At 43.5% G+C, this 13,683-nt stretch overlaps 1 protein-coding gene across 1 annotated transcript in view; it reads left to right on the top strand.

Moving 5' to 3' along the window:
* Positions 1–13,683, top strand: part of LOC124612344 (probable cytochrome P450 301a1, mitochondrial) — a 175,267-nt gene that overhangs the window by 80,333 nt on the left and 81,251 nt on the right. The window contains exon 3 of the mRNA XM_047140498.1: positions 9,814–9,947. Coding sequence (XP_046996454.1) covers positions 9,814–9,947 — 134 coding nt within the window. The remainder of the gene's footprint in view (positions 1–9,813; positions 9,948–13,683) is intronic.

The raw sequence follows: 13,683 nt of genomic DNA, 5'->3' as shown, positions 1-13,683 counted from the left end.
GTATACAATACTCTGACTCGTAGAATGGTAGAATTTCGTTGACTATTCAGTCTTTTAAAGAAAAGCAGTGCCTGGTGCTTGTAAGAACTTCATTAAATCCACACCCGATGTCAGGCTTTACATCACGCCATTTTCGAGTGGATTTCAAACCGCTACTCAAATCAAATGGCTCTCAACACTATGGGACTCTACATCTGACGTCATCAGTCCCCTAGAACTTAGAACTACTGAAACTTAACTAACCTAAGGACATCACACACATCCATGCCCGGGGCAGGATACGAACCTGCGACCGCAGCAGTCGCGCGGTTCCGGAGACTGAAGCGCCTAGAACCACTCGGCCACAGCGGCCGGCTGAAACCACAATTGATAATACATAATACTCGTATAAGTGATATACACACAGAGAGAAAAAATCTCAACACCTAGAAGAAGTTGTGCGACATAAATGAAAGCTGTTAAGCGTGTTTCCACTTCTGAAAGGTGATGCGTCTTCGAATTTCAGGCCAGTCGCATACTCTGGTAGCGCCACTCTGGTGATGTTTCCGTGATTTCCCTAAATCGCTCCAGGCAAATGCCGGTATGGTTCCTTTGAAAGGGCACGGGTGACTTCCATCCCCGCCCTTTCCTAATCCGATGAGACCGATGACCTCGCTGTCTGCTCTCCTTCCCCACACAACCCAACCAACCACTAAGAGGAAGCACATCAAGTTTGCCAGAACTCCTGAAGAGAGACGTTGACTGTGGATATTGTTCTCACAGGTCTTCCATCCTTATTCCGCCTTGCTTCCTTTACGTCTTTCTCTATAGCTTCCATGTATTTTTCTGAGAACGGAAACATGTTCCAGGTAGACTGCATTCTTTTTATTATCTATGCGATTGGCCAATTTCAACCTTTCACTAGTGGTAAGATAGATACTGCCTGCAGGAAAATTAAAGAGACCTTTCGATAAAAGAGAACAAACTGCATGAATATCAAGAGCTCAGATGGGAAACCAGTTAGAAGCAAGGAAGAGAAAGCAGAAAGATAGAAGGAGTATATAGAGGGTCTATACAAGGGCGATGTACTTGAAGGCAATATTATGGAAATGGAAGACGTAGATGAATATGAAATGGGAGATATGATACTGCGTGAAGAATTTGACAGAGCACTAAAAGACCTAAGTCAAAAAAAGGCACCGGGAGTAGATAACATTCCACTAGAACTACTGAAAGCCTTGTGAGAGCCAGCCATGACAAAACTCCACCATCAGGTGAGCAAGATGTATGAGAGAGGTACCCTCAGACTGCCAGAACAATACAATAATTCTAATTCCAAAGAAAGCAGGTGTCGACAAGTGCGTGCTTTAAATACATCCTGTGACGGCTGTGAGCGTTAGTTACCTTTGAGACTGGACGTGGTGAGTTGACGTTAGTCAAAAATACATTCTAGTCCACTAAGGCCCCCTTATCAACATCTCACTGAGTTTGAAGACACGGCCGGTGTGGCCGAGGGGCTCTAGGCGCTTCAGTCTGGAACCGCGCGACCGCTACGGTGGCAAGTCCGAATCCTGCCTCTGGCATGGATGTGAGTGATGTCCTTAGGTTACTTAGGTTTACATAGTTCTGAGTTATAGGAGACTCATGACCTCAGATCTCAAGTCCTACAGTGCTCAGAGCTACACTCCTGGAAATGGAAAAAAGAACACATTGACACCGGTGTGTCAGACCCACCATACCTGCTCCGGACACTGCGAGAGGGCTGTACAAGCAATGATCACACGCACGGCACAGCGGACACACCAGGAACCGCGGTGTTGGCCGTCGAATGGCGCTAGCTGCGCAGCGTTTGTGCACCGCCGCCGTCAGTGTCAGCCAGTTTGCCGTGGCATACGGAGCTCCATCGCAGTCTTTAACACTGGTAGCATGCCGCGACAGCGTGGACGTGAACCGTATGTGCAGTTGACGGACTTTGAGCGAGGGCGTATAGTGGGCATGCGGGAGGCCGGGTGGACGTACCGCCGAATTGCTCAACACGTGGGGCGTGAGGTCTCCACAGTACATCGATGTTGTCGCCAGTGGTCGGCGGAAGGTGCACGTGCCCGTCGACCTGGGACCGGACCGCAGCGACGCACGGATGCACGCCAAGACCGTAGGATCCTACGCAGTGCCGTAGGGGACCGCACCGCCACTTCCCAGCAAATTAGGGACACTGTTGCTCCTGGGGTATCGGCGAGGACCATTCGCAACCGTCTCCATGAAGCTGGGCTACGGTCCCGCACACCGTTAGGCCGTCTTCCGCTCACGCCCCAACATCGTGCAGCCCGCCTCCAGTGCAGTCGCGACAGGCGTGAATGGAGGGACGAATGGAGACGTGTCGTCTTCAGCGATGAGAGTCGCTTCTGCCTTGGTGCCAATGATGGTCGTATGCGTGTTTGGCGCCGTGCAGGTGAGCGCCACAATCAGGACTGCATACGACCGAGGCACACAGGGCCAACACCCGGCATCATGGTGTGGGGAGCGATCTCCTACACTGGCCGTACACCACTGATGATCGTCGAGGGGACACTGAATAGTGCACGGTACATCCAAACCGTCATCGAACCCATCGTTCTACCATTCCTAGACCGGCAAGGGAACTTGCTATTCCAACAGGACAATGCACGTCCGCAGGTATCCCGTGCCACCCAACGTGCTCTAGAAGGTGTAAGTCAACTACCCTGGCCAGCAAGATCTCCGGATCTGTCCCCCATTGAGCATGTTTGGGACTGGATGAAGCGTCGTCTCACGCGGTCTGCACGTCCAGCACGAACGCTGGTCCAACTGAGGCGCCAGGTGGAAATGGCATGGCAAGCCGTTCCACAGGACTACATCCAGCTTCTCTACGATCGTCTCCATGGGAGAATAGCAGCCTGCATTGCTGCGAAAGGTGGATATACACTGTACTAGTGCCGACATTGTGCATGCTCTGTTGCCTGTGTCTATGTGCCTGTGGTTCTGTCAGTGTGATCATGTGATGTATCTGACCCCAGGAATGTGTCAATGAAGTTTCCCCTTCCTGGGACAATGAATTCACGGTGTTCTTATTTCAATTTCCAGGAGTGTATTTGAACCATTTAAGTTTGAAGAGATCGTTCAATAGGGCTTCGAGAAGCTAGACGTTCCTTCCGCGATACTGCAGAAAGATTTTTCAGGACTTTGGCCTCTGTACGTGACTGCTGGCAGTGGCGGTCACGGGAATGCGAATTGTTACAAATCTGTTGCTTCAAAGAGAGGTTCGAGCCAGATGCCCTGTAGCGTGCATTCCACTGATCCAGCACCACCGCCATTTGTGACTTCAGTGGTGTCGAGTGAGAGCAGGGCAGACGTCTGTCGTGTTTACTGATGAATGCTGATTCTGCCTCTGTGGCAGTGATGGCCGTGGGTTGGTTAGAAGGAGACCTGCAAGCAAACTATCTGCATCCTAGACATACTGCACCTACACCTGGCGTGGTCTGGGGCGCAATTTCATGTGACAGCGGGAGGACTCTAGGGTTTATCCCACGCACACTGACTGTACGGCAATCTAGTGATTCGGCCTGTTGTGCTGCCATTCATGAACAACACTGCAATGCGTGTTTTCCATCACAATAACGCTCGCCCACATGCCTTTTTTCTAAACCGACATGCTCGACAGAGTGTCGACAAGTTGCCTTGTGGACAAGTTGCCTTGTTACCAATCGAGAACGTAGGGGACACCATCGAAAGGCAATTTCAGCGTCATCCACAACCAACATTAACAGTCCCTCTATTAACCGACCAAATGCAACAAGCATGGAACTCCATCCAGAAAACTGCCATCTCCCACCTGTGCAACACAGTGCATGCACGTCTGCATGCTTACATGGAACATTCTGGCTGTTACACTTATTATTAATGTACCAGCATTTCACATTTGCATTTGCTTATATCGCGCTTACATTAACCTGTGATCTGCAGTGTTAACCACTTAAATACGTTACATATACAAATGTATTTCCCAAAATTCCATTACCCTATATTAAATATTTTATGGTGTTGCATTTTTTTCCGTCAGTATATTTTACGTAATCGGAAGAAAGGATGAAAGATTAGTGCTTAACATTCTGTCAACATCGAACTCGTTAAAGAAGGTAGGTAACAGGTGAGAAACGAAGCTGTACAGACTAAGTGCAGAAGGAATATGTGACTTACATAGCGCTGTGCAGAAACAACATTAATTGATAAAAATGTTAAATCAGGTGGATTTTAGTTGTTATGCATCCAGTGACATCGTCAGAAAAAATATTATAAAAGATTATAAAAACTGTACCATTCGATACATTAAAAGTATTGGCATGTTTTAGCTTTACCAGGAGTTGTATTAGCACATGTTCTAATTTTCAAACAGATTGTTCCATAAACAAAAGGCTAAACGTGATTTAGTGTAATAAAACTGTAGAAAGGAAATGTGCGCATCTTTTTGGCCCGAAATTCACTTCTGGGGTGTTAGACCGCCTGGCGCAGGTCCGTTTATTTGGCATCAGTTCGACGACTTGCAGATCCATGATAACGAAATGATGTTCAGGACAATACACAAACCCAATCACGAGCGGAGAAAGTCCCTGATCCAGTCAGGAATCGAACCTGGGACCCCATTATATACAATTAACGACGCTAGCCACATTTCCACATCTGCTGACAATAATGGTGTAAAACAGGTTGCAGTGGAGGGGGTGTAGAAGTTGAGTATAAAATTACGTCATCTATGGCGCAAACGTTAAGACCCGTGGACCTGCAGAGGTGGTTAACATAGCTTGGACGCATCATGGATTGCTTACAAAAGCATGTGCACAAATCTACTGCTATTGTACCATACCAGTATATTATTGCTGTTGGCCTCCTGTGGGCTTTATACAAAACATGCGCTGACGTTACAGTGAACAAGTACAGTGAGTAAGAAAAACGCATCGCGCTGTAAATGGTTTCAAGACATCTATAGTCAAGTGGTTAGGCCTGTCTTCGTGGAATATGAGGATGGAAATTTATGATCAGCCGACCGAAGTGCCCGTAGTCATAGGAGCGATGATACTTTGGTCGGCTAGAGCTCATAGATACAGTTACACGTCTGCGGAATAGCTCTGAAGGAAGTTGTTGATGAAGTGGCGGCAGACGTCCAGAAACTGGTGTTTTTTAGAGTGTACTTGTCGCTCAGCGGCTTTTCCGTGTATCCAGAACCCAGTATGATGCCCCCGACCGGAAATGTTGGTCAAAGACAAGGATATCGTCAGGAGTGCCCCAGGAAAGTGTGATAGGACTGCTGTTATTTTCTATGTACATAAATGATCTGGTGGACATGGTGGGCAGCAACCTGCGGCTGTTTGTTGGCGATACTGCGCTGTACAAGAATGTATCGAAGTTGAGTGACTATAGGAATTGACAAGAAGACTTAGACGAAATTTATAGTTGGTATGATGAATGGCAGCTTGTCTAAATATAGAAAATGTAATTAATGCACATGAGTAGGAAAAACAAAATCGAAATGATCGGATACGGCTTAGTGGCGTCCTGCTTAACACAGTCGCTTCGTTTAAATATCTGGCCGTAAATCTGCAAAGCAATATGAAATCGAACGAGCATGTGAGAACTGTGTTAGGGAAGGCGAAATGGTTGACTCAGATTTACTGGGGTAACTTTGGAAAAGTGTGGTTCATTGGTAAAGGAGAGTGAATATAAGACGCTAGTGCAGCCTATTCTTGAGTACTGCTCGAGTGTTTGGGAACCGTACTAGGTCGGATTAAAGAAAGACATCGAAGCAATGCAAAAGCGGACTGCTAGAGTTATCACCGGTAAATTCGAACAACGCCAGTTGGGAATCCCCGTAGGATAACGTTCACTATTGAGAAAATTTAGAGAAGTGGCATTTGAAGCATACTGCAGAACAATTCTATTGCCGCTAACATACAGTTCGCGTAATGGCCACGAAAATGAGATATGAGAAATTTGGCCTCATACGGAGCCATACAGACAGTCGTTTTTCCGTCATTTTATTTGCCAGCGGAAAAGAACAGGAGAAAAAATGGTTCAAATGGCTCTAAACACTATGGGACTTAACATCTGAGGTCATCAGTCCCCTAGACATAGAACTACTTAAACCTAACTAACTTAAGGACATCACACACAACCATGCCCGAGGCGGGATACGAACCTGCGACCCGTAGCAACAGCGCGGTTCCGGACTGAAGCGCCTAGAACCGCTCGTCCACAGTAATGGTACAGTGTACCCTCCTTCACACACCGTACGGTGGCTTGCGGAGTATGTATCTTATGTAGGCGTAGATGTAGGTACATTTTTTCTGGTTGCCGTAAATTGTCATGTACATCCATTAAGTATCCCTTCTGCACTGTATGAAGATTTGTGAGGCTGTATTCGACACTGTGTACTACGAGACTATCTTAACCGAGGTGGGATGCGAAGGTGAATTTACTTCCTATGTTCCCTTATTTTTAATTCTATGTGTTAGTTGAATCGCGTTTTAAAGTTCTTTCGAATTTTTCGATGTAGCTAGCCTTCAAACAAAAGCAGTAAATTTTATACTAGTCACCGTTTTGTTATAAGTCTTGTGCTGTGTTAATGTCGTGTAATAAAAGACGGCGTGCCGGGGTGGCCGAGCGGTTCTAGGCGCTACAGTCTGGAACCGCGCGACCGCTACGGTCGCAGGTTCGAATCCTGCCTCGGGCATGGATGTGTGTGATGTCCTTAGGTTAGTTAGTTTGGAGTAGTTCTAAGTTCTAGGGGACTGATGACCTCAGAAATTGAGTCCCATAGTGCTTAGAGCCATTTGAACCATTTTTGAATAAAAGACGTAACACAGGGGTTGAAATTTATATGTGACGTGTATCTTACAGCTAACAAGACATCCAATATGTTTTAGATTAGACGCATTACGATAAGCATGTTATAAGTTACGTCTAACATCAAATACAAAATACGAACTACAGGAAGGTAGAATTCAGTTATCAGCGCTAGCAGCTGTTGACAGGAGAGAAAGACGAACGTAGCAACACATAATTACTGAAAGTAAGGGAAAAGAAATTGTGACTCAGAGAGTAAGGGAAACACAAAGGAGCATAACTGAGAGAAAATGTGAGCATTGCATTTACAGAACGAAATTTTCACTCTGCAGGAGAGTGTGCGCTGATATGAAACTTCGTGGAAGATTAAAACTGGACCGAGACTCGGGCTCGGTACGCCACACAGTTTTAACCTGCCAGGGAGATTCATATTGCGTTTACAGTTTGTCAGATGGAAAACTGGTCATAAACGTTAATTTTTGGGGAAAGGTGTTGAGGGTGATAGAAGGAAGTACTTATTGCGTGTCATGACAGGATTTTCTGCCCAATTGAGATGCTTTGCCCTGAAGATGGACGTTGCAACACGTCTGAGATGTCGATTTATTTGATTATTTTAGCTTTTTACGTATTTAACTAAGATGAGTAGACGGAGAAGGATTTTAATGACATATTTTAGAAATAATTAATAAATTTTATTTTACTGGCGTTTGGAGTAACTACAGTGCAGCTAGCATCATATCACGTTACAGTATCGATAATTCAGAATGAAAGAGGTAAAGAACTGTTAGAAAACCACAAACTAATTGTGTAGTGATACTTGTCGCTTATTTTCTGGCATTCTACGGTTCGGAGCGTGGAATGCCGGATCCCTTAGTCGGGCAGGTAGGTTAGAAAATTTAAAAAGGGAAATGGATAGGTTAAAGTTAGATGTAGTGGCAATTAGTGAAGTTCGGTGACAGGAGGAAAAAGATTTCTGGTTAGGGGTTATAAACACAAAATAAAATAGGGGTAATGCTGGAGTAGGTTTTATAATGAATAAAAAAAAACAGGAGCGCGGATAAGCTACTACGAAGAGCATAGTAAACGCATTATTATAGCCAAGATAGACACGAAGCCCACCACAGTAGTACAAATATATGCCAACTAACTGATGAAGAGATTGAAGAAAAGTATGATGCGATAAAAGAAATTGTATTCAGATAGTTAAGGCAGACGACAATTTACTAGCCATGGGGGACTGGAATTCTGTAGTAGGTGAAGGAAGAGAAGGAAAAGTAATAGGTGAATATGGAATGGCGGTAAGGAATGAAAGAGGAAGCCGGCTGGTAGAATTCTGTGCAGAGCATAACCTAATCATAGCTAACACTTAGTTTAATAATCATGAAAGAAGGGTGTATACTTGGAAGAGGTCTGGAGACACTGGAAGGTTTTAGATAGATTATACAATGGAAAGACAGATATTTAGGAACCAGGTTTTAAATTGTAGGACATTTCCAGGAGCAGATGTGGACTATGACCATAATTTATTATTTATGAACTGTAGATTAAAACTGAAGAAATTCCAAAAATGCAGGAATTTAAGGAGATGAGACCTGGGTAAACTGTAAGAACCAGAGGTTCTAGACAGTTTTAGAGTGAGCGTTTCGGAACGATTGCCAAGTAGAAGGGGCAGAGATACAGTAGAAGAAGAATAAGTGGCTTTGAGAGATGAAACAGTGAAGGCAGCTGAGGATCAAGTAGGTAAAAAGACGAGGGTTACTAGAAATCCTTGGGTAACAGAAGATATACTGAATTTAATTGATGAAAGCAGAAAATATAAAAATGCATTAATGAAGCTGCCGAAAAGGAAACAAACATCTAAAAAATGAGATCGACAGGAAGTGCAAAATGGCTAAGCAAGGATGGCTAAAGAATAAATGTAAGGGCATAGAGGCATATATCACTTGGGGTAAGATAGATACTGCCTGCAGGAAAATTAAAAGAGAGTTTCGAGAAAAGAGAACTAGTCCTAAACAAAGAAGGGAAAGGTCTTACTTTGTTATAAATCTATTAACGCGTACATCACACAGGTGTTGAACAGTTAGATCAATGCTGTAGTTCGGTTGGGTCTAAATTTGTTCTCGGTGAGCGCTAGCGAGATCACCGTAGAAAGAGATGTAACATCGAAACTAACCTACTCTTTCAGACTTCTCAGCTGGAGTGACTTTAATATGGAAATAAAATGGGTAATTGTAAATATGATGTTGACAAATGTCTACAATGGGCTTTAGTAGTAAGGGAAGCTGTATAGCCAAGTGGCAATTGTTTGCTCAGTATTTTTGGCAGTAGCTCGCAGACAGCAGCGTCCTTTGTGCGCCTTTGGAAATCCTTAAAGCCTGCCCGCAACTTAACTGTGTAAACTCTCATACTCTCAAATACCTCCTTTGGTAGGCATCTGGATGTCCGATGTGTGATAGTTATCGATAGTGCTTTGTTAGTGGAGGCCTTACCAACGCTCCGATAAGATGAAATTTTTAAATGTCACATTTGTTTAGGAAGTATATGACCCACACATAGTGTACTATCATAGATGAAGCTGTTATGACCATAGATTCTATTAATGAAGATTGTGATAAGTCGGAGCCGTATGGAAGTCTTAAGAGATAAATTAAGATGCCCTCAAACTTTGAAATCAGGACTGATTTGAATTATTTCGAAGGGTAAAGCCATCCCTGTAAGCAGGAGTATGGTGTCAGAAATTGATGTTACTACTGGATATCATTGTTGACAAGTTGTACGCGCCATGAATTTCACATTTACTACTTTCCCCCTGAAAATATGTTGTGTATGAAAAGGTGGTGGAAATTATGTTAACTGTACTCACTTCACGTAACTCTGAATCCATATTTTAACTACAAGTAGAAAGTCTGGTTGCTCTGAACACACTGTGTACCATAATTTTATTAGAACACTTCTTGACTAGCCTTACTGATTTGTTCACAGGAGAGATGTCGAATCAAGACTTGAATGAATTAAACGACTTCCTGTGGAAGCGGTACGGGGATTTGGTGAAACTAGACGGCATTCCTGGGCGGCCGACAGCTGTGCTCCTGTTTAACGCAAACGACATTGAGAAAGTAAGTCCTACAGACAGAAACCTGCACATTTTTGCTCACGTGGCTTGTGCGATATATTTCCGATAATTCTTAATTCTTGTTTCTTTGCTCACTGTTCTCACCAAGAATGGTGCGATAGTTAGTTATTTGTATGTTCGATCGATATTGATATAACTGCGATTTCTCGCTATGGTTTCGAACAAGCCTCTTGACTTGTAAATTTAATATAATTTCACAGTAAAACTATGTAGTAATTATGATGGCCATTTACGTAAATATTTTTTACACCAATATTAAGGCACCACGACTATTTTATTTACGGTATTCCATAATTAACTCTACGTGTAATCTCTGTCTGTCTGTCTGTCTCTCTCTCTCTCTCTCTCTCTCTCTCTCTCTCTCTCACACACACACACACACACACACACACACACGCACACATGCCCACAAACACACACACACACACGTTTGGAAATTCTTCTACAGAGAATTGTCAAGCAGGTATGATTTCAGTTTCTGTGCCATACTAGGGTTGGGTGACGGATGGTGTAACACTCGAGTGCAAGTCATCAAGTAATATTTTCATCGAATCTTGTGAAGTTCCAATTACACTAGCTGATAAAGTACCCAGAGAACATTTGTTTTCTCTTTCTTTAATATTTCTGATGTAGTCACTGACCAGAGTGTAATATGCAGTGTGTTTATTTCAACTTGAGACAACTGAATATCTCGAAAACGACGGATCGTTCGAAAAAAATGCTTTAGGCGAAAAGTTAATATTAATAAAGAGGAAATCTGTGGGCGAAACAACTGGCCCCTCCTAACCACTCTTCCTGCATGGGCGGGGCCTACGTTGTATTTTCAAATGTTTTTTCGTGTCGCCAAAAAATACATGCGGTTTACTTGACACATTGTTACCATCCGTGATAAGATGGCGACAAATATCAAGTCTGCCTGTTTCTGCAATTACGAACCGACGCATTTGATTCTACATTCCTTTTACGATGTGAAAGTAAACCTTTGTTTTCTAATGATTGATTTTTGTGTTCGAAATTTTCTTTAGTGTTGCAAATTTGATTATACAGTACAATATTGTGATTCGCCGCAATGTCTGGTTAGAAATTACGTGTAGCGTGATTCGAAAATAACGACATGGCTTTAACAGTTTTCTGTTCCCATCGGGGCGCCTTATGTCCCCTTGCCTCTCACAATTTGGGCACTTGATTACGGTGATTTCCCTCGCCTTTCACCTCAATTGTAATTCGCAATACTTTCAAGCTGTGTACATGCATTGAGCGTACGCATTAAGAAACGTGTTGAAATGGAAGGTTGTCAGTCTGAGCATTAATTGGGAGTTACAATTATGGCGAGAACCAAGGGGCCTCACTGAAATCAAACATCCCAAAGGTGAGAGGCAACTACATCAAGCAACTCGATGGAAACAGAAAACTAGTGACACACGAAACTGTGCGTCCCATGCACGTTGTTGTTCCTGGATCATGCTAAGCGTAGTTTCTAACCATACAGTGCAACAGCAAATAATTTTGTACTCTACCACCAAATTTTCAAAACTAAAATAAATTTCTAATATGAATATCAACCGTTAGAACACAAAGGTTAACATTTAAATCTAAAATTAAATACAGAGTCAAATACATTGCTTCTTTATTGCGAAAACAGGCACACTTGATATTTATCGCCATCTACCACGAATGGGAAACAATGGTAAGAGTAAACCGTATGTATTTTTTGGCGTAGAATCTGAATATGCGTTTAAAATAGGAGTTTCGATTCGAAAATACAAAAGTGACTCCGGCCACGTAGGGGGAGGGTTGGTTGGGCTGTGAACCGTTATAGCATAGACAGATTTACCTCTACATCTACATCCATACTCCGCAAGCCACCTGGCGGTGAGTGGCGGAGTGTACTTTGAGTACCTCTATCGGTTCTCCCTTCTATTCGAGTCTCGTATTGTTCGTGGAAAGAAAATTGTCTGTATGCCTCTGTGTGGGCTCTAATCTCTCTGATTTTATCCTCACGGTCTCTTCCCGAGATATACGTAGGAGGGAGCAATACACTGCTTGACTCCTCGGTGAAGGTATGTTCTCGAAAAAGCCTGTACCGAGCTAGTGAGCATCTCTCCTGCACAGTCTTCCACTGAAGTTTATCTATCATCTCCGTAACGCTTTCGCGATTACTAAATGATCCTGAAACGAAGCGCGCTGCTCTCCGTTGGATCTTCTCTGTCTCTTCTATCAACCCTATCTGGTACGGATCCCACACTGGTGAGCAATATTCAAGCAGTGGGCGAACAAGTGTACTGTAACCTACTTCCTTTGTTTTAGGATTGAATTTCCTTAGGATTCTTCCAATGAATCTCAGCCTGGCATCTGCTATACCGACGATCAACTTTATATGATCGTTCCATTTTAAATCACTCCTAATGCCTACTCCCAGATAATTTATGGAATAAACTGCTTTCAGTTGCTGACCTGCTATATTGTAGCTAAATGATAAAGTATCTTTCTTTCTATGTATTCGCAGAACATTACACTGGTCTACATTGAGATTCAACTGCCATTCCCTGCACCATGCGTCAATTCGCTGCAGATCCTCCTGCATTTCAGTACAATTTTCAATTGTTATAACCTCTCGATATACTACAGCATTATCCGCAAAAAGCCTCAGTGAACTTCCGATGTTATTCACAAGGTCATTTATGTATATTGCGAATAGCAACGGTCCTACGACACTCACCTGCGGCACACCTGAAATCACTCTTACTTCGGAAGACTTCTCTCCATTGAGAATGACATGCTGCGTTCTGTTATCTAGGAACTCTTCAATCCAATCACACAATTGGTCTGATAGTCCATATGCTCTTACTTTGTTCATTAAACGACTGTGGGGAACTGTAGTCGAACGCCTTGCGGAAGTCAAGAAACACGGCATCTACCTGGGAACCCGTGTCTATGGCCCTTTGAGTCTCGTGGACTTTTCACATGGAACATTTTTTTTGTACGATGTGTCGTTTTCGAGATATTTCGTTGTGTGTAAGTTAAAAGGAACGCCCTGTATACAATCGGGTGAAAATACAGTTCGGTTTCTGTTTCTTGGCTGTGATTACGCCCAAATTATCTCTTCAAAAATGGCTCTGAGCACTATGGGACTTAACTTCTGAGGTCATGAGTCCCCTTTATCTCTTCAGAAACGAAGTAGAGCACAGCATTAGAATGTTGCTTCATAAGGTAAAAATTTGAGTTCTGTATTTACACGCCCATTTCTCTCATTGCAACATACAGGATATTCAATTTATCTGAAGACACTGAAGTATCCCGAAAATACATCGAACCCAAACAAAGTCTGCTGTACCCACCGGTGTCTGAAAGGCAATAGTGGAACACGCTCCCGATTCAAGTTAACGTCTCCTGTCCTCCTCAAAAATGTATAGATCATTTTTCTTTGCACAGAAAACTGTGATTTGTTTCGTGTACCTGGTTTCGTGCAGATGGCTTATCCTACAATTACAGTAAGACAGGAGGGTGCTCCGCCAGCCTTTCTTTCAGACGTTCGTGATCATCTCAGTGTCGAACTGCCTCAGTACTGTATTGGGCGTGCTTCCCAGAGTGATAGTCGCAGATTTTTATGACAATCTAACACAACAGTAGCGATGCACAGTCTTATCTGTCGCACCCACTACGATAGCAGCGTGCCAATCGGTCAGCGAGTTACACTGTTGAGTTCGGCGGGATCTCGT

This window comes from Schistocerca americana, chromosome 4 (genome assembly GCF_021461395.2).
Source record: "Schistocerca americana isolate TAMUIC-IGC-003095 chromosome 4, iqSchAmer2.1, whole genome shotgun sequence".
NCBI classification, from domain to species: Eukaryota; Metazoa; Arthropoda; class Insecta; order Orthoptera; family Acrididae; genus Schistocerca; species Schistocerca americana.
The sequence above is the reverse complement of the archived record's forward strand: the minus strand, read 5'-3'. Positions and strand labels throughout refer to the sequence as shown.